We start from the raw sequence: 24,173 nt of genomic DNA on the forward strand, positions 1-24,173 counted from the left end.
AAATTCATCGATTATGTATATATATATATAAATGATAAAAAAACTTCGGTTAATATAATGAAAGAAGAAAGGTTGTTATATGGTTAATATAATAAAAGAAACTTTGCAAACGAAAACCTCAAAAATAAAAATAACATTGCAACATTTTAAATTAATTTGTAAAGTGTTATTTTTTTATTCTATACGCAATGTATAAAATAATAATAATAAATTTAATCATTATCATTTATATATTTGTTAATTTAATTTTATCCTTTTAGTTAAATTTAATCTTCAACCTTTTAAAAAACCAAATCATTGTTTTCTAATGAAAAATTTGAGTAAAATATTAAAATTTGAGCTTAACAACCTGTACATAAAACAAGTATTGCCATGTCAAAATAATACATAAAGATTGCCACACATTTGCCATCCCACATAAATTTAATATTTTAATTGATATTTCCATTAAAAACTGATTTAGTTCTTTTGAAAAATCAATGCTCAAATTAGGTTAAAAATAAAGACCAAATTAATAAAAATATTAAATATTAAAACTAAATTTACTCAAAAATTATTAGAGGATGCTGAATTTTTTTAAACATATCCACTTAACTACTCATATATGTATGACCAAGTAACTAAACTATTCAAAGAACTGGAATAGACTTGGAAAATATATCCACACAACCCTACACAATGACAATAATACACGTGGAACCTGGAAAATTCCTGAAACCACCTCTTTACTAGTAAGCTAAGACCTCATAAGGCAAATTAAGAATTCTTGAAGAACTTTATAGGTACAATATTATATCTAAATTATTTTATTCAATTACACATTAAAAAAAACAAAGATGATGACTCAGACGGAAATTTTAATTAGATAACCAACCAGTTACACCTTAAAACATCAGAATAGCGTCAAGTTAACAAGTAAAAGTTATAGCAATAATAATAAAAAAGAGAAACAAATTGAAAGCCTGGGAAAGATGATAAAAATGAAACATCAAATTATTAAATATTTAAATATAGACACAAAAATATCAATCCAACTAAGGTGGCCCAGAAAGACAGCTCCTTTTCTACAATTAAAAAAAAAAAAAAACATTTTGCTTCTTCTTTGCCCAAAATTCAATTGAACATTTCCAAGATTAACCTCTTTTACCTGACAATATGCATCATTCAACTCAAGATATGACCCAAACTACATAATTGTACACGAACAACTTCTTTCACTTCCATTATCGAATTCATCGTCCGATCCACCTGTTTCACTGACATTAGACAGAAACGTACAATTTCATCACCATAGTTCAAGGTAATCTTATGATAAACTCAAAAAAGAAAAAAAGTGAATAAAGACTGAAAGAGCGAGGGATTGGCATGCAAAAACATGAAAAGAAGAACTAACAAGGAGGATATTTGAACAGTTAAATAAAAATAAACAAGAAATCTAGGATCTTCACCATCTAAGAAGTAAGAAGCGATACCTGGTTATGGAATTACTGCAAACCAAACGAATGTGCACTATGGATAACATATTTAACAGTTTTGGAATAAGGAACTCAAAGGAAAACTGGTAGGTTACTTATTAAAATAGCATGCCAACGGCATACAATGCACACATTTCTTGCGAGTCTTTTGACAAAATACTTGGGAAAAAAAACAGAGGATGAAGACTGCTAAGTGATTATCTGCCTAGTGCTATATAAGAAGACAATATTACCATTCCAAAAATGCATGCTGACATGCATCTCATAACAAAACCACATTCAACAGCTCAACTAAAACCTAAGGGGATATATATGTATTAAGTATGCATGTATATTTTACTAGTGCATACCTTGGAATTCTAAATAAAAGTGTAATCCAGGAGGGAAAGCTCCTACAAAACCACAGGTATGTTTTATAACACAATTGTTTGGTCCCCTATCATTTTCAGTATGGACCAGTCCTCAAAAACATAATGCACCATTGATATACCAACCGAACACTCTAATCAATGACAAGCAAGCAATGATCCAACATTGATGTATCACAACACCTTCAACAACTTAAAGGCGTTCACACATAGAAAAACCATTAACTCCAAATGTAATTAATGTTCAATCTCTACCAACCAAACACCCCTTTGCATGGATTTAAAATAAGATAATCAGCTGTCTTCCTGTTTAGTTGCTTTCGATGTGTCAAAATTTGATGACCAATTAAAATTGATATGAAAATTACATAATTCTTAAATCCAAAGTACACTTAAAAATTTGAACATCACATAAAAATTTATTGAAAAAAAGTTCTAAAACTTTCAAATTTTGAGTTGACTTCTCAAGATCCATGATAAATCTAATATCTTTTCTATAAATGAAGTTAACATATTAGCTACCCAAGTGATACATTCAAGAGTGCTTTCTCCTTAATAATAATAAAATAAAATAAAATAAAATAAAATAAAGATTATTTTTCCTCATAGAATAATCACAGTGATCTCAGTGATCCATGATCAATCCAATATCTTTTCTATAAATGAAGTTGACATATTAGCTACCCAAGTGATACATTCCCTCATAGAATAATCTCAGTGATCTTGTGTAAAAACTCAGAAGTATGCCCACAACTTTAGCATTTCTAATAATTTTCTTCTTAAGCTTTAAAATATTTTAGTCCCAAGAAAATTTACTTTCATCTATATGATTTTGTAGGTTAACTGTCATTACTCATCGTAATAACACAAATTACCACCAACTAGGAAATAATGATGCATTCCACTCAATTTATTCAAATGATAACTTAAACAGGAGTAGGGCATGTTAATCACATTTTGAAAGCCTAAAAACATGTCGGCTTCTTACATAACCTCAAAAGAACACATATACGTGCCTCAGGTTTCAGATTTTGAGAACCAATGCTCTAAAATCAGATCTATGTAAATCATGAACCAGGACCTATGCACTCATGCATCGTAACTAAGCAACCAGTAGCAAGGCTTCCTATACATTTACAACCAAGAAACCAACCCAAAGTTTGACAAAATTTAGCATCAACAGAGAAGTCCAATTCATATGTATGGGGCATGTTGTAACATCATTCAGATCCAATTTCAAGTTTCCAACATGTTATTTTACTGTTCAAGAAGTAAATACCCCAAACTCAAATTTTCTATTGTTACCATTCTTAGAAAACTATGTATCAAAATAAGATTGCACAAAGCTGTTTTGATTTATAGTATTACACAAATTGCAATGGGTGTCAGCAGAATTCAGAGAAAGTTTTAATATTTTCTCAAGCAAGAAAATTTTGATATATGAATGATCACACTATTTTACGACCCATGGGGCATGAGTGTCCATAGAATCATGGGGGATGCTATTCAATATTCAAAACTCCCTTAATAACTAGCTATAGAACAATAAGAAGTGTAAGTTCAACATGCACATAAACTAAGACAGAAAACGTATCATGATGGCATATAAACTTTAAAAAAATGTTACTGCATTGCCCTAGAACTTTAATTAAGAGCAGAATTTATCGTACCTGGGCTCAAATTCCCTGATTTCGGCTAGCTCACTACCATGAGCATCTGTCCACTGTACCTTTCTTCGTTCTGGATGACTAGGGATATCACCATCCTTTTCCCCTGATGCCTCATGGTCATTAACATCCTCAACAGGAATGAGAGTACTGATTGGTCGCTTCTTCAAACTACTTTTAAGGGCAATCTCTCTTACATTACTATTTCCATCATCAAGTTGATTTGCATGATCATTAGTTTTATCCAAAACATGAAGTTCTGGCAAGACATCCTGCTGTTGAACGGGGCCAACTTTCAAAGCTGATGCGGCATCAAGTCCAGCGGAAGTGCGACCAAAGCAGACAAAAGAGGTGCACCCGCGGGAGAGCCGGTTCTTGATGGAAGCCAGTTGATTCAGGTCAGGTTCAGATTCTTGGTCCACCAACTGGTAATGATTCCACGGCGAAACTCTCATGGGCTTGTCCTCGTGTTTCTGACCCAAGAGAAGAAGGGCCAAGCCCTTGCTATACCCAGACACTGAAGAACTGAAGAACCCTCCTCCTTCTACTGTCAATAACATGAGTTCTTCTCATCTGGGGCACCCAGATAACACCTTTGTTTTTCTTTTCAACAACCCTCAAGTTACAACAAATTGAAGCAAACTAGCCCTAACTCCATCCATCCATATCTCACAGTCAGGGAAAGATATGAAAATTTCCCAAACAATCAAATTTAACAATCAATTAAAGGCAAAGCACTTAAAATTTCATATGTAGTAACTAAGGAAGTGCAATCCGAAGCAACCAAAAGTTATTGCAGCCATAATAACTATTGAAATTATCAACAATGTCAATCCTCTTTAAAAAATTTACTACCACACATAATTCATATCCATGAATTTATTAAATAATTATTTAAACTTCAATGCATTAATTTTATTATTTTTAAGCTCTAAAGAAAAAAAATCAACAGAGTTAGTATTTTATACACTGGACCAGCTCACAGCAACACTCAATAAATATAGAGAAACTCTTAAGAACATCCATGGCAAATAGAAAATAAAAAAATTTAAGAGTGATTTAAGATCTGTCTACTTTTGATGTAACAAGGGCCAGCTTAAAGCAGTGCTTTCTGTTTGATTGAAGTGAAACCATTAAAAATGGAACACATAGAAGTTGACAGTGAACATCTAAAATTAAAAGGAAAAAAAATGAAATGATTTGCTTTCCTTTCACTTTCTCGGGAAACAAACAAGAAATCAGATCAAAAAAGGAGCTTTAAAATTTACCTGATGGAGCTTAAACGGATCTGAAGTGTGTAGAAGAAACTCAAGAAAATCAAAATTGGCGGCGCCGGAATGTTCAATCGAGGCGAACGTACGAATTAATCGACGAGATTTTGAAAAAAGGCCGGGCAAAATAGGAAAATAAAAATAAAAGCCGAAGAAAAAAAAAGAAATATTAGAGTAGGGGGAAATAAAAAGAAAGAGTTTATGTTTAGCTGCTAAAGTAATCCTTGTAAATATAAATAATTTAAATATAAATAATTTAAATATAAATATAATATATATTAAATTATTGAATCAATCATATTTATTAATAATTTTTATAAATAGTTCTAAGTGAATGATAAGGATAGTGACATCCACGGCGGAAGATAGCGATTAGCGGTGGGTCCCCTTTTTTTCTTATTTATTTTTTTTGGATCTTTTAAGAGAAAAAATCAAAAAAAGAAGAAAGAAAGATATGATGGGAAATTGTGTGTTGGAAAGGTAAACTCATAATTAATAGGTATTATGATTTTTTTTTACCTTCTAACTTTGTTTGTTTATAATAACATTGCTGTTGAGTCTTAATCAGTAATTAAAATATTTAATTTTTTATCAACCAAGTCTTAGATGGTTAATCTTATTGTTATTGTAAAAAATTGAACAAGGCTTCAAATAAATTTAAAGCACTCCATTCTAAGAACAGCAAATTATGAATTATTTAAATATTCTTTGTTAGTTCCTGAAATCATATACAATTTGAAAAAATTAAAATGACTAATTTCGGATTGCAAACTTTTTTTTTTTTTACCAATAACTTGATTGTTGGGTAGATACTCCTGTTCAATTGCGATTCAATATTAAATACTCATATCGACACATATTATAATTAAATTTAAATATTTTATAAGTTAATCAATTTCAAATTCAAATATTAAGAAAAAAATGGTATAATTATGTAATCAGTTACCATCCATACCTAATCAGATTCCATCCATACCTTTTATTAATTTTAAAAAAAATCAAAATTATTTTGGAGTTTAATTTCCATGGTGACCCTTTGTTTATTGGTATCTCAGAATAGTGATGGAGGTCAAAGGAAGGCAGATTAAGGTTAACGTTGGTGGAATAAAGCCATAGCCACATATTCCTAGTTATAATGGTTTTAATAATGAGCTAGTGCTAGGCAGACATGGCCTCAAGCAATAAAAGGAACTATGCATAGTTTGGTTTCATTTATTATTTTGTCAACCCACCTTTTTTTTATGGCTATTTGTCACATTTATCATTGCATCATCAAATTCTTACTGCTATGCTATTTGACTGACTTTTACAAATATACTTTTGAATGATTGAATACAAGTTTTTTAACCCAAAAACAGAAAACTGTGTGTGAAATGTCTTAGAATTAAATTATTAAAAAATGTTAAAAAAATAGTTTAGAATATTTATTTGGCCATTGTACTTTATACAAGTTTTTTCTTCTTTATATTATAAGATATTTTAAATATTTTTCAGCGCAAACCATGTTCAAAATTGTTTTGTATGAAGCAGTTATCAAAGTATAATAAGGCTGTTGTAGGATTTCATAGCTTGAACAGAGATTCTACATGAACAAAATGATCAAAACCAAATAAGCAATCACAAGGAATTCTTATAAAGTAAAATTTGAGAGAATTTTAACAAGCCCTAAGAAAAAAATTTTCCCCTTAAAAAAGTAGCTGAATTTTGATTGAACAAAAAATGCTTTACTATGAAATTTAAACCCTCCAAGCAAATAGAACTGAAACACAAACCAAGCACATAGACAACACACTACACTATCTTTTTCAAACGCCTTCAAACAGTCACCTGTGCCAATGTGCTTTTTATTTCTGTGTGATGTTTAACCATCTTTATGTCATGCTTTCTTTACTTGGGTAACAGCAGCGACAAACAAAATGGTGATGCACCAAAAGCCCTTCTTGATCTTGTTAATCGTTGGGGGTTCAAAAGGGAGTTACCTTGCATTCTCAGTAGGTAGATTCATGAGATGGACTATCGGCATGCATGTCCATTGAGGAGTCATTAGAGCTAAGAGGATTTGAATCCCTAGTCTGGTTTGGGAGAAAGCTAGGTTCATTGTTCCTGGCTCCGTTTCCTGAAGGAAGGCCGCCATTAGGACAGTAGCCTTCTTGAGCTATGTGGTAATGCTGGAGACTCCGACGAACAGGACTTGATAAAGCATTTGAGAACACTAAATTTTTGGACTGCTGATCACAATGGTCAGGGCGAGTTCCCTGCCCAGCAGTTTGGCCAGATGAGCCTGTAGAGACCATGAAACCGGTATTCATGAACTGCATCGCAGGCTGGGAATGCTGCTGTTGGCTTGGTGCTCTAGGTGACATTGATGGCTCTTCACCATAGTCTAGTTCATTCTAAAACAGGATCACACAATATTCAGATTTTCAGAATATGATAAAGGTTATCACAAAAAGGAAGGATCAGAAAACACACAAGGGTAACTCGTGCCAACAGAATCACAAGAAGATCCCCACACTTCAGAAGGGAGAACCAACCCTTGCTATCTTCGAAACAAATATACTAGCATTTGCAAAAATCGTTAGGCCAAAACGAGATCACAAAATTAACCATTTTTGCTTCCAAGAGCAAACAATACGTTTCACCGTCAAGGTACTGAATACTGATGTCACTCAAGGACATTTGGCATCTAGTTGATTAGTGTGTAAACTTAACTACCGAAGAACATAATAACTACTCTTGCAAGTCTTTCACCCTTTCTGATGCAAAATATGAGAACTGAACAAAGACAGATTTGTTGTTTAATATGCAGTAAATATATTGAAGTTACTGTTTATAGCAGTGATCCTTGTACAAGCACCTGATTTTGACACTTGAACAACATAGATGACCTACTACATTTTAGAATACTATAGTGTAATATGATGATGCATGTGCGAGGGAGAGAATTAACAGCAACAGATTGAAAGGAGGTTGCCCCTGCACATCCATGTTCTGTGTTCGCAACTGTAATGGCAGCTATCTTACTTCATGAGTCATTGATCTATAAGTGTTCTTTTTAGTGTAAAAAGAGACCTCTAACCAGCCAACATCCTTGGCCAAAGTACAAAAACTGAACCAGCATGCTGGTTGTGGCATATTTTATGACTAAGGTCGCCTCTATATTCTATAACCGTTAAGTCAATATCCTAGGGCAAGTACAAACAAAGAGTTCAATGATTGAGTTGGACGAATAACCAAAATAAAGCACTATAATGATTTCATATCGATGTGTTCAGAACCAAAATCATAGAAAATAATGATTTCACCAAATTGTGAAGACCCAGGAAATCAACCAAAGCTTATTACAAAGGAACAAGGCTCTTTTGTTTTATTTGCAGAAATCAATGCAACAAATTTGAAACTAGTACCAGTACCATTAGTCATAAAAACATGCAAAATTGGATACAAGATTTGTAAAACTACTTCCCCATGTCAGTACTCTATTTCAACAAGGAAGACTTGCATTCTTTCAGCATTGACCAACTTGCATGCAACTAGATTAAATTGCCTCCTCCAAGTAAAGGGAACAAAAAGATCTTATACAAGTCTAGATAACTTCCTTTGTTCCTTTATTATAAATTTCCTTCAAATAAAACAAAAAACAACATTGCATCTTACCACTTCCAAACAATTTAAACAATGTCAAAAGAGTACAACGTTTATTTCCAACTTTCAAGTTTGTCTACTACTTGTCAAAACTCAAAACTAGCTGCAAAATCATTTAGATAGAAATAAGAAGCATGCATGAGTTGATTCAAATGTTGTTTATCTTCTGATAAGAGTCTAAGATAGAATTACAACCAGATAAAGATTTAACAGACCAGAGAGTTCTGCATGATAAATACTGTAAAAAAACACAATTGACAGAGAAAAAGAGGAAGTACTTCGTCATTCAATGTCAAAAATATTAACAACAAAGACAAAGGGGTATGCCATTCAATCTTAAGAGGAAGACTTAGATGAAGTTGTCATGAGATACAACATTCAAAGAAGGACAAACCTGAAGGTAACTGAGGATATCCATTGTTGTTACTCTTGATCCTCCCTCTTGTTGTCTCCAAATCCACTGATAAATTTTTTCCTGAAAACAAGTTCAAATAATTCTATTAGAGAACTTCCAAATCCACTAATAATTTTTTTTCCTGAAAATATGAAATAACCATATTAGCGGAACTTCTAACTCGCAACTAGAAGCCCTTTACAGATGACTAATTGAGCAAGTTGACAAATAAAACGAATAATTTAACAGCTGAAAATTTATAACTCAGTAGATTTACGCTCAATGTTGTGTGAACTAAGCATAGACCCTTGCTCTTAACAAGGGAAGAGTAGAATTTATAAGAAATACTAAGTCCTCATTGGAAGATAAAATTCAAAATTGAATTATGATTCTAAAGCATGTCTGAGCGCATATGAGTGTGTTGACTTTACCAGAGATTTAAAAGACATTCAAAGTCCTTGTTAGAAGAAAAACTTCCAAAATTGAATTATGATTCTAAAGTACTTCTGAGCACATATGAGTGAGCTGACATTACCAAAGATATATAAGCTACTGTCAAGCTGCCGGTACACCCCCTAAATTTCAATCGCATTTATTAACACTAAAAATTTAAAATCAAAACCCCTGGAACAGGTTCTAATTAGTCGGTTACATGACCTGGTGGCTAACAAGGTTCAAGCTCTCTAAAAGGAATATACTTGAGGACAAAATATAATGGTTTCATTAGCTTCACTTTTATGAGGCAGCAGAGACTAAGTTTATCCTTAAACAAGGAAGAAAACCTAATCTGATTCAGACACTCCAGCATTTTCCCAGCTGAATCATTGCAATTAGTGAGTAATGAGCTGAAAGAGGAGAAGGGAAATTCTTTTGTTAATTTGAAAACCCTTGTTAAATGTATCAATTCCCACCAAAGATGAGCTCAACTCAAATTTACCATGACTTATAAGCATCCTCAAGCCATCAGTTCCACTCTTTGCTAAATGCACAACATATCGGCAACTGCATTTGTTCTTTAAACAAAAATATATTATTATCATTTAGGTTTTTCAGCCAAAACAAAATGCACACTATGTAAAGCACAGAGAGACACAAATGCAATATATCCAGAAACACAAGCAAACAATGAGCTAATAAATTTATTCCAAACCACTAAACCCCTAAGCATATTCGCATTAAAAATATAAAATTTAACAATAAAATCAGGCTTGATTGATCAAAGTAATAAACTTTGAGCCGCTCAAAGATGTCGCGATAAAACGCAAAACCCAGATATAAAAGTACATAAGGCTAAGATTGCATGCAACAAAATAACCCAAAAATGAAGGAATATGTGTATATATGTATATGTATATGGAGATGAAGAGAGGGAATTATACAAGGCCATGGCGTTTGCCAGCTTGGAAGGAGAGTTTTTGCTGATTCATAGCCTGAGTATAAAGGTGAGACAAGGAGTTAGCGGCGCTGCAAAAGGAGGCGTACATAGTCCGATCAACCTCATCGAGGCTCGTCGCTATCGACTTCCTTTTCTTCCCCATTTATCCCGATTCCCTCTCTACTGCGATCGACAGGGGTTTTCGGTTGCTTTTTGGCGATCGATGAAAAGAGAATTTTTCACCTTTCCATTTTGTTTAAACTTTTTTTCTTCCTTTTTTTTTTTTTTTTACTTTGTCGTTTGTGGTAGAAGATTTGAGAGAAAGCTCGCTTCGTTTTTATACATGTTTTTAATGAGATGATGGTTGGAGCAGTAGGCTTGAGAGACACTTCACGACAATGCGATCGGGTTGGGCCACTCATATAAAGCCCGTTTAGGCCGCCTCATACATTAGCTTAGCTATACCGCACGAGTGAGATACGTAAGTTTTGGTTCTAGGAGATTTAGATCCATTAAAGCGAGATTGATTATGTGTTAATAGGATATGTGTTTAGATTCAATTATAATAGTATTGTTAAAGTGAAATATGATAAGAATAGAAAATAATTTTATTTGAAAATATAATAAATAATTAAAATGTTTAAAATACTAAGTAGTGTATTATATATTTATTTAAAATTAATATATAATTATTTAAATTTATTTATTATATAAAAATATTGAAAATATTTAACTTGAAATAATTGAAAACTAAAATAATAAATAATTTAAAACTTTTAATATAATCGAGTCTTAGCTTGATTGGTATAAGTATTGTTGTCAATACAAGAGAACATGAATTTGAGCGTTGAAACACATTATCTTTCTAGAGTAACTATGAGGTTTGAATTATTTTTTTTTGAAAGTTTAGAAACTTTTTTTTTTGAAAATTTAGAAACTTACTCTCTTCTTACGTGTTTTTCTAATATATGGAGTGGCTCACTCTATTGATCCAAAAGGAGATTGATGAAGGCATTGGAAACCAATAAAATTGAGCAAAGACGTGTTTTTGGTTATTTTTCTCTTAGCTCAGAGCATAAGATCATAAAAGACTTGTTTTTTCTTCTCAAAGAACATGCAAACTAACATGAAGACTTCTATTAGTAGTGCCCTTAGTTTAGTTAGTGTTATAGACTTGGGAGATATCTTGATGTTCCTCTTCTCCATAAAAAAAAGTAACTAATGCAACCTACCGATAGATTCTCCAATAGATGCAACAAAAACTTACAAGGTGAAAAGCTCGCACTCTCTCTTTTACCGATAAAGTTACTTTAGCTGAAGCGATTCTAAATTCAATCCCTATGTATGCAATGCAAATTGTGGGCATTCTTAAAGGCAGTTGCTTCGAGATGGAGAAATTATTTGTAACTTCGTTTGGGGACAATTCATAAAATAAAATGAGATTCATCTTTTCAAATGGAGAGATGTTTGAAGGGTGACTAATTGCAGTGAACTGGGCAATCGAAAGATGGAATTTATTAATGACTCATTTTGTAACACCTCTAACCCATATCCATCGCCAGAACAAGGTTACAGAGCATTACCGAAATTTACAGATCAAATACAAATATTTCATAACATTTAACATTTATATCAGAAATCAATCATATTCAGTCATATTGTCCCTTATATGAGCCCTTGAGGCCCAAAATCTACATTAGAAATAAGTCGAGACTAAATTGGGTACTCAGAAAATTTTTCACAAAATTTCAAAATTTTGCCAAGGTACAGGGGACACATGCCTATGTCTCAAGCCGTGTGGGCATTTGAAATAAGGGCACATGGCCGTGTCTCAGCCCGTGTCTAAATTAGGGTGCTCACTGACTTGGGTCACACAGCCAAGCCACATGCCTGTGTGCTAAGCTGTGTGAATATACTGACTTGCATTAAATAGGTGCAGGGGTCATACGGCCATGTGCTAGGCCGTGTGAAAATACCTTAGCATTCTATTTTGAAGTTTTGAAGATACAAAGGACACACGGCCAAACCAAAGGCCCATGTGCTAGGCCATGTGTCACACATGGCTGAGACACGCGCCCATGTCTCTGCCCGTGTAGACAAAATAGGTTATTTTCAAGCCTTATTTCTCACCCCATTTTGGTATCAACCTAAACACAACAATTCAAGCCAAACTCAAGTTCAATACATATCAATACACCCATATGTCCAAGTATTCATTCTTACCTAATTGACCATATAACATATATGCATATTTTACCAACCATGTTATCTCAAACCATTTATCAACATATCCATAATTTATTCATCACTCAACCATATCAAAAACAACAACATGAATAAGTCACACACACACACATATATATATATATATATATATATATATGTTCAACTTAAGTCATTCCAATAGTTATTTACAACAAAATGCTATTAAGCCAACATTGGTCAATTTACCCTGTACATGCCATTATAATCAAAATTAGTTTTCTATATGTACCGAAATGGGCCAATGGATAGTGTGATGATATCTCCGTCAAGCTTCCAACCTAACAAGCTTCCAAATTACTATAGAACAGAGGAAAATAAAATAGAGTAAGCTTTAAAGCCTAGTAAGTTCATATAACGGGAAATTAACTTACCATTTATTTACATTTAAGTTAAGTATACAAACTACATCCTAAGCAATTTGGCCAATAGCCTATACACATATCCTCAACAAACATGTTAATCATGTATTTCACATCAATTTCAAGAAACATGTATGAGCTCATCAAATATCAAATTTCCATGTTCATAGACTTTCCACATCTTGTGTTCATACATCAATTTCATATATTTCGGATATATACTGGTATAATTCATTTCAATTTGATGTTATCTCATGTCAGCACTTTGCCCGTTGAATCACTTAAAATATCAATGGATACATCGGTAGTACATACGAAGTGTACAAATCTGTAATCCGTCAATTCATATTCGGGAATGCTCATACGAGCACTTAAATGATAAGCTCTCTTTCAAGCCATATAACAGGAAGCTCATTGAGCCATGTAACGGGAAGCTCATAAGAGCTGTAATCGGGAAGCTCAAGAGAGCCAATATTGGGAAACTCCGGAGAGCCATTTATCGGGGAGCTCATGAAAGAGCCTTTAATTGGGAAGCTCCAGGGAGCCATATATCGGGATGCTCATAAGAGCTATGGTGTGTCCACAGCACATGCAGGATTACAACCAATCGGGATGCTCCGAAGAGCTATTAACAGGAAGCTCACAACAACCATAAAATGGGAAGCTCGTGAGAGCCAAATATCGGGATGCTCATGAGAGCTAATAACAAGACTCTCTTTCGAGCTGTGGTATGTCCGCAACACATGCAGGACTACAACCAATTCAGAAACCTTGTATCTATCGAATTTTATTTATTCAAACGAGACTTAATATATGTCGAACATTGTCAAATATGTGACTGATTTTCATATATGTCAGTTACACAATACACATACATAACATTCAATTCAAACATCTAATTATATAATTTAGTTAACTTACCTCGACAAGTGTTCGTGTACGCAAAATCTACTAATCCGACACTTTTTCTTTTCCACGATCTAACTCCGTATTTGGTCTATCAGGATCTATACCAGTAAATTTAGCTCAATTTAATACAATTCATATTCAATTCAATCGAATTCACATCTTAGGCAAAATTACTATTTTGCCCCTCTACTTTTGATTAATTACCATTTCATCCCTAAGATCAGAAAATGAAATTCATGCAATTTAATCCTTATTCCAAGCCTAGCTGATTTTTACATGTAACAATAGCAGCCCATTAATTTCATAATATTTAGAATTTATTCATGAATTTTACATCTTTTCAATTTAGTCCTTAAATCATAATTTCATCAAAATTCCCTTCACAAAAGTTGTTTATCTATCAGCAACCTTTCATTTTCAACCATAAAACTTCATAATTCATACATACTCAACCATTGCAAAATCCTAGTACTTTGATAACTTTGCAAATTAATCCCCGAGATAGCTAGATTAAGTTATTACGATCTCGAAAATATAAAAATTATTAAAAATGGGACAAGAATACTTACCCAATTAAGCCAAATAAGCTTGCTTCAAGACTCAACACCATAGCTAGGGTTTCTATGTCTTAAATTTTAGGAAAGATGATAAAAATAATGATATTTTATTTTATTATTTATCATCTTTTTATCTTTTACTTTCCAATTTCATCCTTTTCTTTATTGAATTTTCCTACGATGACTAATCATACTTATCTACTAACTCACTAATTGGTCTATTTTCCATATAAGGACCTAGCTACTAGAATTCAACTTTTACACTTTATGCAATTTGGTTTTTTTTATCAAATTAGACATATAACCGGTAAAATTTTCTTAACGAAATTTTCATACGATATTTCTATCATAATGCAGACCATGAAATAACATTAAAATAATTTTCCTTTTGGACTCGAATTTGTGGTTCCGAAGCCACTATTCTGCTTTCACTGAAAACAGGCTGTTACACATTTCTTATGAAGGTTGCATTCTCACTTGTGTCTAAAAGGGATGTCCTTTGGGTGAAAGTGTTACAATCCAAATATAAGTCTCGAGTGTCGAGAGGTTATGCCTTTGATTCTTCAAAGTTCTAACAGATTGCGACTTTGGAAGGATGTTTGTGCTGTGTGGAAGAATGTTAGAAGGGGTATTATATGGAACTTTGGTTGTAATGACCCAAAATTCACGGACACCGGAAAAGTACATTATTGGGCCTCCGTCTTAACGAAACGGGTTTGTAAATAATTATTAGAAATATTTATGAGTTTAGTGGTGTGTTTAATTAGGTTTTAATTAAGTGAATTTAGCTTAATTAAGGGTAATTAGAAAAAAGGACTAAATTCAATAAGGGATAAAAGTTGAATTATAGATTAATAGAAATGTAAAAGGACAAAAATAACAAATATGCCATTTAGCATAAGTTGAGGCCGCATAAAATTGTAAAAATCTTAGATATTTATATGATTTAATTATATAAATATATATTGATTATAAAGTATATTATTAAATTAATTATATTATAAATATTATATTAAGAAATAAATTAAATAAAGACAAATATATAATGATGATTTGATACAAGTATATTAATAAAAATACATACATTTGTAATACTTATATTTAATTATTAAATAGATATTTATTTAAATTATTATATTAAATTATTGTTATAATTATTATTAATATTATCAAATAAATTGAATTATGACAAATGTAGGGTGATGATAAAACACATGTGTAATAATATGTATGTGTACAATTGTAATATATGTATTTGATATTAAATAGATATTTATTTTAATTATTATTATATTAAATTAATTAATAAACAAATAAAAGATAACGAAATGAAATAAAAGAGAAAAAAAAGTAAGGAAAGAACAGAACCATTTCGAAACAGAGTAGGGGAAAGGAGAAAAAGAAAAAAAATAAAAGGAAAAATTAGAGTTTGAAGGTTTAAAGCTTTAATAGGTAAGTCAATTAAGTCCTTTTCTTTGTGATTTTGATGTTTTAGAAGCTTTAGAATAAAGTTTTGTTGAAATTAAGTTGAGGTTTGAAAGTTCTTAGGATTTTTAACATAGTTCATGTAGAACAAAATGATAAATTAGAGGTTTAATTGAATGAATTTCAAGTTAGAATTGATTAAGGGTTAAATTGTAAAAGAAGCTATAAGTTTTGTGATTGAGGGATTAAATTGAAAGAAATTTTAAATTAGGGTTTTATTATGAGCACTTGATGGTTAGAAGTAAGTGAATTTAGTTAAGATTAAAATTGAAATTAAAAAGAAATTGAATAGAAGTTGAATAAGAAATTTAAATATTAAATGTAAATTAGTATTGTATTGATAATTATGAAAATTATTTTAATTTTTCGTAGCTAACATTGCACCCGAGGCATCTACGAAGAAAGGAAAAGAAAAGGTGGACGAGGAGTAAACTCGAGAAAATTTACGGTTTTATTTCTATAATCCGAATTTAATTATTAATTGTTATATTTTAATTTAAATGTTTATGATAAGAAAATTAAGGTAAGTGTAGTATATTTGATATTGAATTGAGTGTTTGTGAAATTATGATTTATGTGATATTTGAGTATTGGTATTGAATTTAAATTGAATTGGTATTTAATTCAATTTTAATTATTAATTGATATATTCGGTTTATATGTTATTGTAAGTAATTAAGGTAAGTATTAGTAATTGTTATTGAATTGAATTTATATGGATATATGTGATTGATGTGAAAATTGAATATTGGATGTATGTTATATTTGAAAAATATATTGATTGGGAATGTGATGAAATTAATACGAATATGTGATTATTGTGAAATTTGAATATTTGTTATTAAAAAGTAAAGTAAATTTCTATTGAATTGAGAATATATGTGATTAACTGAAATGTGTATTGGTTGAAAAATTGAAAGTGAATTGAATACCCTACTAACAGTATCGGGCTAAGTCGGATATAGTTGGCATGCCATAGGATTGAAAGCGTTCAAGGATATTTCGATCTTGAGTCGATGAAGCACTATAAGTGTCGTACTGTTACTTCAGTTTAATCCGATGAGATACTGGGTGTCATATTGTTACTATTTTACTTCGGCAAAGGCGTTGAGGCACTGAGTGCTGTACTGGTGTGTTTGGTTGGATCCGTGTATTCGTCATTGTCCGAATCATGTTAATAGGGGTAATTAAATGCACTGAACAACTGATTGTTACTGTATGACTGATTGTTACTAAATAACATTGATCATTTAATTGTTATCGAAAAATATTGACTGATATTGAATTTGGAATAGAATAGAATACTGATTGAGAAGTAAATGGTTGAATATTTATTGTATTTGAATAGTTTTATATATATGTTCTATATCTTGATTAAGTATTCGGTTATAGAAATATTACTGAGTATATACTCAGCGTACGGTTTGTTTCCGTGCGCAGGTTAGGTTAAAGATAAATCATTGAATCAGTATCTAAAGCCGATCCTGATCTCAACACTTGGTGATGTATATTTCATTTTGGTAATGGCATGTACCTAGAATGTCAAATTTTGTTATTTTGGAAAATGTTTATAAATGGTGTTTTAAAATGATACAAACTATATATATATTCCTGAAAATATGAATGGCATGTTTATGTTTAAGAACATATGAGTATGAAATACGTAGTTTTGAAGTAATAGTGCTATAAATATAGAAATTAGTTTGAATAATGATTTGTTTGGATGGTTTAGTATTTTGAATATGACTAATTTCTGATTTGATTGATAAATATTTATGTATTATTCGTATTTGAACCGTATTGACTGATAATATTCTGTAATCCTATTTCAGCAACGATATGAAGTTAAGGGGGTGTTACATTGGTATTTGCAACAATATTGATTTCTTGAGGGATAGATGACTTTATGATTTTGAACCTCTTATTGATTATTATTTAATAAGAATTTGGTATCAGATTCACATGTACCAATCATTTAGATGTTAATACCGTTAGGGAATTAGATTGGAATCAATTCGATAGTTTGGTTCCGTTTACTTGTCTTGCAAAAGCCATAGCAACTCTACCACCCTGATGTAATGACATCTGTAACATCCCCTAACCCTATACCGTCACCGAAACAGGGTTACGAGACATTACCAGTCAGTACAGTCCAATTTCGGTCATTAATTAAAATAAATATTCACACACATCCTAGTTTTAAGATGTCGTCCCTTTAATGGGCCCTCGCGGTCCAATATGAACAGTAAATTCAATTTGGGACTAATTTAGAATCACTACGAATTCTTAGTAAATTTCAAAATTCATACTACATACCGTTGCCAACCATAATTTACTCATTTCATCAATACTTCTATAACCTAAATGTCTCTCATAAAACGTCCTAGGTACATGCCATTATCAATACTCAACATACTTTACCTTAATGAATTCGGGATCGTCTTGGGATGCTGACTCAACGTACTATTTTTACTCAACCTGCGCACGGAAACAAACTGTACGCTGAGTATGGTATACTCAGTGGTATTTCTATAATCTGAACACTTAAACAATTATAAAACGTATTAATTTATATATATATATATATATATATATATATATTTAACTATTCAAACTCAATGAGAATTCAAACATTCACTTTCCAACCAAATGTTTTGGTCTACTTTAAATTCAAAATCATTTATTATTTTTAATAGCAATTAATCAATCAGTAATGTTCATTAACTCTCAGAACAATTATTTATTCAGTAACAGTCAATTATGCGGTAACAATCAAATATTTAGTAATAACCAGTTATTCAGTATCGATCAATTGATCGGTTATCCAGTAACAGTCAATTATTCAGTAAAATCAAATATTCAGTAACAGTTAAGTTATTTAGTAATAGTCATTCATTCAGTGACAATCAGTTATTCAGTAATGATCAATTATTCAGTAATATTCAGTTATTCAGTAACAGTCTAATATCCAGTAACAGTCAATTATTCAGTAATAATCAGTTATTTTATACCTTTATTTACCCCTATTAACATGACTCGGACTCAGACGGATACACGGATTCCAACCCAAGCACACCAGTACGGCACATTGTGCCTAAAACGGTACATAGTACCTGATCAGTATACGACACATAAAGTGCCTAAAACGAAACACGAGGTGCCTGATACGACACACGAGGTGCCTGAAATACGACACATAAAGTGCCTGATCAATAAAGCCGGCAAATCCTGTACACTTCCAGATCCTATGGCATGCCAATTATATCCGACTCAGCCCGACTAGTTAATAGGGTATTTCATTCACTTTCTCAATTTAATAATTCTTTCATCAATATCTCATTCCGATAATTACACATATTTATCCATTTTCACAATTCATACAATTTCATTCAATTCAACAATATATTTCGATTATTCACATTAATTCATATCAATACAATTCAATTCACTTTTTAGTATCAAATATTTAAATATCACAATCTCATATATTCATATCAATTTCCTCATATTTCCAATCAATATATTTTCAATATACCATTCATTCAATATTCAAATTTCTACATAAATCATATATATTATATAATTCAATCAATATAATTTCAATCAAAATAATTTTAATCAATATAAATTCAATAAATTCATCGCATACTAAAATCAATCTATTTCAATTGTAAAACATCATAATTCAATCACTAACAATTGCCATATGTATATAAATATAATAAATAATGACTAAGTTCAGATTATAGAAATACAAACCGTAATTTTCGAGCTAACTCCCGTTGACTTTGTCTTGTCCTTTCTTAGCCGAGATTTCCGATACCACATTGACTACGAAATTAATACAATTCATAATTATTAATACATTACTAATTCATATCTTGAGTTACAGAATTCTAAATTAAGATCCGCTAATTTTTCCTGAAACTAGACTCACAAATCTTCTTACAATAAAATTTTCAGAATTTTTGGTTTAGCCATTAAGTACAGTTTATTCTTTAAATTCACCCCTATTCTGCTGTCTAACAGTTTCGTCCCTTCTTCACTAAAAATTAATTATCTCATAGTACAGAACTCGGATAATATTCCCGTTTATTTCTCCTAAAAATAGACTCATTAGGGATTCTAAACATATAACTTTAAGTCTCTAATTATTTTTCTTCAATTTTTGGTGATTTTCCAAAGTCAGAACAGGGGAACCCGAATTCATTCTGACCTTGTCTCACAAAATTCATTATATCTCATAATTTACAATTCAATTACTTATATAGTTTCTTCTATAAGAAACTAGACTCAATAATCTTTAATTCTATATTTTATTCATCCTCTAATTCAATTTCTACAATTTTTGGTGATTTTTCAAACTTAGACTACTGCTGCTGTCTAAAACAGTTTTAGTGCAAAATGTTGATTTTCTTTAATTTCAATTTAATCCTAACTAATTCTCTTACTTTTCTATCTTAATTCATACTTTATTTCTATTCAAATTTTGGCCAAACTCATACTTAGCTATTAAAATTCCAGCATATTTTCATAATTTCGAATTTATTTCCATTTAATCCCTAAAACTCAAAACTTATAGCTTAGTTTACGATTCAATCCTCTATTCAATTCCAATCAAAATTTCTATCAAATAAATCCCCAATTCCATCATTTTATTTAACATGGACAATATCTAGAAATCTAATAACTATCAAAATATCAACTTAATTTCATCAAAACTTTGTTCTAAAACTTCTAAAACATCAAAATTAAGTAAAAAGGGCTTGATTGACTTACCTATTAAAGCTTAAAGCTTCAAACCTTTAGTTTTCCCTTTTTCTTTTCTTTCGTTCTTTCTCCCCTGTTTCTTCTCTGTTTCGTTTCTTCTATTCTGTTTCTTATGTTTCTTTACTTATTTATATAATATATAATATAATATAATATAATATATATTTTAACACATAAAAATCTCAGATTTTTATGTTTATGCCGCCTCACTTAGAACAAATGGTATAATTGCCATTTTGGTCCTCTTCATTTTCTTTTAATCTACAATTTAACTTTCATCTTTTATTCAATTTAGTCCTTTTTTCTTAATTACTCTTAATTAAATTTAAATTCACTTAATTAAACTCTAATTAACCACTTATTTTACTTCGTAAATATTTTTAATAAATATTTACGAATCCGTTTTTCAGAAATGGAGACCCGAAAATACTCTTTTTCTGTAACGGTAAATTCGGTCATTACAACATCAATAACTTCCCAAGCTAGAAATGGGAGAAGTAGCATTTTATAGTTAGCTTAAGGGTGTAAAAATCCTTTAAATTTTTCAAAAAAGGCAATTAAGCCCTTGCTTTTCTTTTTTTTTGCACATAATTTGGTATTTGAACTTTCAAAATACATAAAAAAAGGCCTTCAAACTTTTAAAAAATAATAATAAAGCCCTTTTTTTTACACTCAATTGAGTACTTAAACTTTTAAAATACATCAAAAAGGCCCTCAAACTTTTTCAAAAAAAGCAATTAAGCTCTTTTTTTTTTGCACTCAATTGGATACTTAAACTTTCAAAATGCATCAAAAAGGCCCTTAAACTTTTCCAAAAAAAGCAATTAAGCCATTGATTTTTTTTCTTCACTCAATTTGGTATTTGAACTGTCAAATGCATAAAAAAAAACTCTTTCACCGTTAACTTTAACAATGGACCGTTAAATTCAACTACTCCTATATTTTTCAATTAAAACCACTCGTGTCATAACCACGACATGACATGTGGTAAAAAATTATAAAAAATAAAAATCAATAAAAGTTATAGATAAATTAAATTTTAATAGAAAAAATTAAATTTTATTAAAAATTAGAAAAGAAATTTATAAAATCATAAAAATTATAAAAAATTGTAAAATTTTCTAAAATCATTAAAATTTATAAAATGCATAAAAAGGCCTTTTAACCATTAATTTTAACCGTTGACCTTTAAAGTTAACGACCCTTTTTTTTTTAGTTAAAGCCATAATGTGTCACAACATAGCGTGGCATGTGGTGAAAAATGAAAAAATAAAAATCAATAAAAGTTATAGAAAAATTATAAAATGCTTCTTTTAGTACAATAATTTTCATAATTTCTTTTTACAATTTTATATTTCTTTACATTTTTATATTTTTACGACTTTATAAAATTTATAATTTTTTCTATATTTCTATATATTTTATAATTTTTACGATTTTTATAAAATATTACAAATTTTTATAATTTTTATGATTTTATAAATTTTTATAATTTTAATATTTTTATAGTTTTTATTAAAATTTAATCATTTTTATAACTTTTATTTATTTTATTTTTATCATTTTTTTGCCACATGTCACACTGTGGTTGTGACACATGGTGGTTTGAACTGAAAAAAATTAGGGGCGGTCCAAGTATCCAATTGAATGCAGAAAAAAAAGCAGAGGCTTAATTACTCTTTTTGAAAAAATTTGAAGGGCTTTTTTTATACATTTTGAAAGTTAAAGTACTCAAATGAGTGAAAAAAAAAAGTACAAGCTTAATTTTTTTTTTAAATTGAGAACTGTTTATACCCTTGAACCTTTACAGCTCATTCAACTTATAAAGCATTCTACCTGAGGCTTTCGCCCGTCGGGATCCATGATGGAAGCTTAGTTGGTGTTTGAAAGGCTAACAGTGAATTAAGTTATTCTTATGGCTTGTTTTTCATGAGAAAATCTTGTGAGAAGACATAAGTTTTAGTGCTATATGCATATTTTGTGGGTGTGCTATTGAGGATATAACTTATATTCTCAGGAGCTATTTCTGGACTATTTTGACATGGACGGATCTAACTAAAGTTGATAAGTCTAATGAGTTCTTCACTTTCGAGTTTAGGGAGTAGATGGCTTTAAATATGAATGACAGGGATATGTTGTTTGGCTCCGTTTGTTGGGAACTTTGGAAATAGAGGAATGCTTTGTTATTTGACGAAAACTTTGTTGAAACTGAGAGCATTATAGATAGAAGCTTGCGTCTTAAAGATGAAGTTGTTTATGTGTTATAGATAGCATCAAATGTTAAAGGGAATGATAAGAGGATATGGAGAATGATTCGGTGGGTGCCACCTCTTGATGGGTACATGAAGGTCAACTCCGATGGAGTTTATTAAGGTAGCAATGGGCTTTGGCAACATCGCGTGGTGCTATGAGGACATCTTCAGCAATTGGATATGAGGTTATGCAAGGATTATAGCGGCGTCGATGCCAAATAATTATTTTTGGGTGAAATTAAATTGTTATTTTTACAATTGTAAAAAAGTAATTTTATTATTTTAATTGTATGTATTTTTATAATTTTAAATTATTAAATTAAGTTTTTATCATTTTTAAGAGGTTAAAGTATATTTTTATTTTTATTAATTTAAAATTTTAAAAATTTTAAGAAGACTAACTAAAAAAATTTTCAGCTCCCCTCCCCTTAACTACGCCCATAGAATATAGGTTTCTCTAATGTGTACGATACTAGACTCGGGGATGCTTTCGATAGGCTTGATAACGCAAGGAAGATAGGTGCTCGTCGGATTATTTGAAGCTTAGCAACTTAGCGGTTGTTAATCAATAAAGGAGATGATTAGATGATAGTAATGCTAATGCTTTGCTTCGACGTATATGGTAGGAAGGGAATCGAAGGTGGTTATCCAGCCTGCTGACAGAAAAAGTAACTTTCTAGTCGACGATTTAGCTACTTTTGCCACAACTCTTTGTCTTGGGTTCTGTACACTAGCTATTCCTCTTGATGGAATTCGGTGGGCAACGGAAAGAGATTGTTCTGGTCCAACTATTCCTAGACTAGTTTTGATGTAATTTGCTATTTTTCTTATATTTTGCATTCTAACATGATACTTTTAATATACATTATTTTAATGTTTGCATTTTATCACTTTTTAATGAAATAAATATTAAAATTATACATAAATTTTGATTCAATATGTAATGTTATACACTAATTTTGATTTTGTGTGATTTCATACATGAAATTTAAAATATAAATATAATTAAATGACTATTGTGTAGTTTATCTAAATATTAAATGTGACATAATCTCGTAAATTATATTAAATTATTAAAGGTGAATTACATCAACCGTCACTCAACTTTTAAAAAATAATAAATCGACCACTAATGTTATCGAAAAATGATAAGTCAATCACTCATTCACATTTTTCGTTACAGACATAATAGGACAAGTGATTGTAGTTAACTAGATGACGTGGCCAGTTAACTTGACTCGTTAGACATTTTCATGTCATCCCTTTCACACACCACCATTAAACAACAAAAACAAAAAGAGAAAAGGGGGCTTTTTCACTATTTTTCTTCATCCTTCTCGGATTTTGAAGTCTTGTTCAAAGCTTTGAGGTCTTAATCTTA

General features: G+C 30.8%; 2 protein-coding genes and 1 long non-coding RNA gene across 3 annotated transcripts; all 3 read right to left on the reverse strand.

Moving 5' to 3' along the window:
* Window positions 1–972: 972 nt before the first annotated feature.
* Window positions 973–5,001, reverse strand: LOC108453721 (uncharacterized). Its single transcript, XM_017751993.2, has 3 exons — window positions 4,779–5,001; window positions 3,514–4,158; window positions 973–1,256 (listed from the first exon to the last, which is right to left on the reverse strand). Exons 2-3 carry the CDS (start codon window positions 4,068–4,070, stop codon window positions 1,187–1,189), a joined length of 627 nt encoding a protein of 208 aa, XP_017607482.1. The 5' UTR covers window positions 4,071–4,158; window positions 4,779–5,001; the 3' UTR covers window positions 973–1,186.
* Window positions 5,002–6,320: 1,319 nt separating this feature from the next.
* On the reverse strand, window positions 6,321–10,537 carry LOC108453798 (uncharacterized). The gene is made up of 3 exons (XM_017752102.2): window positions 10,200–10,537; window positions 8,821–8,901; window positions 6,321–7,174 (listed from the first exon to the last, which is right to left on the reverse strand). The coding sequence occupies exons 1-3, from the start codon at window positions 10,356–10,358 to the stop codon at window positions 6,770–6,772; spliced, it is 645 nt and encodes a 214-aa protein (XP_017607591.1). The 5' UTR covers window positions 10,359–10,537; the 3' UTR covers window positions 6,321–6,769.
* Window positions 10,538–18,025: 7,488 nt separating this feature from the next.
* LOC128293264 (uncharacterized) lies at window positions 18,026–20,670 on the reverse strand. The gene is made up of 3 exons (XR_008283416.1): window positions 20,550–20,670; window positions 19,530–19,601; window positions 18,026–18,248 (listed from the first exon to the last, which is right to left on the reverse strand). It is a non-coding gene; the product is annotated as an uncharacterized LOC128293264 (long non-coding RNA).
* Window positions 20,671–24,173: the final 3,503 nt, after the last annotated feature.

This window comes from Gossypium arboreum, chromosome 5, assembly GCF_025698485.1.
Source record: "Gossypium arboreum isolate Shixiya-1 chromosome 5, ASM2569848v2, whole genome shotgun sequence".
NCBI lineage: Eukaryota > Viridiplantae > Streptophyta > Magnoliopsida > Malvales > Malvaceae > Gossypium > Gossypium arboreum.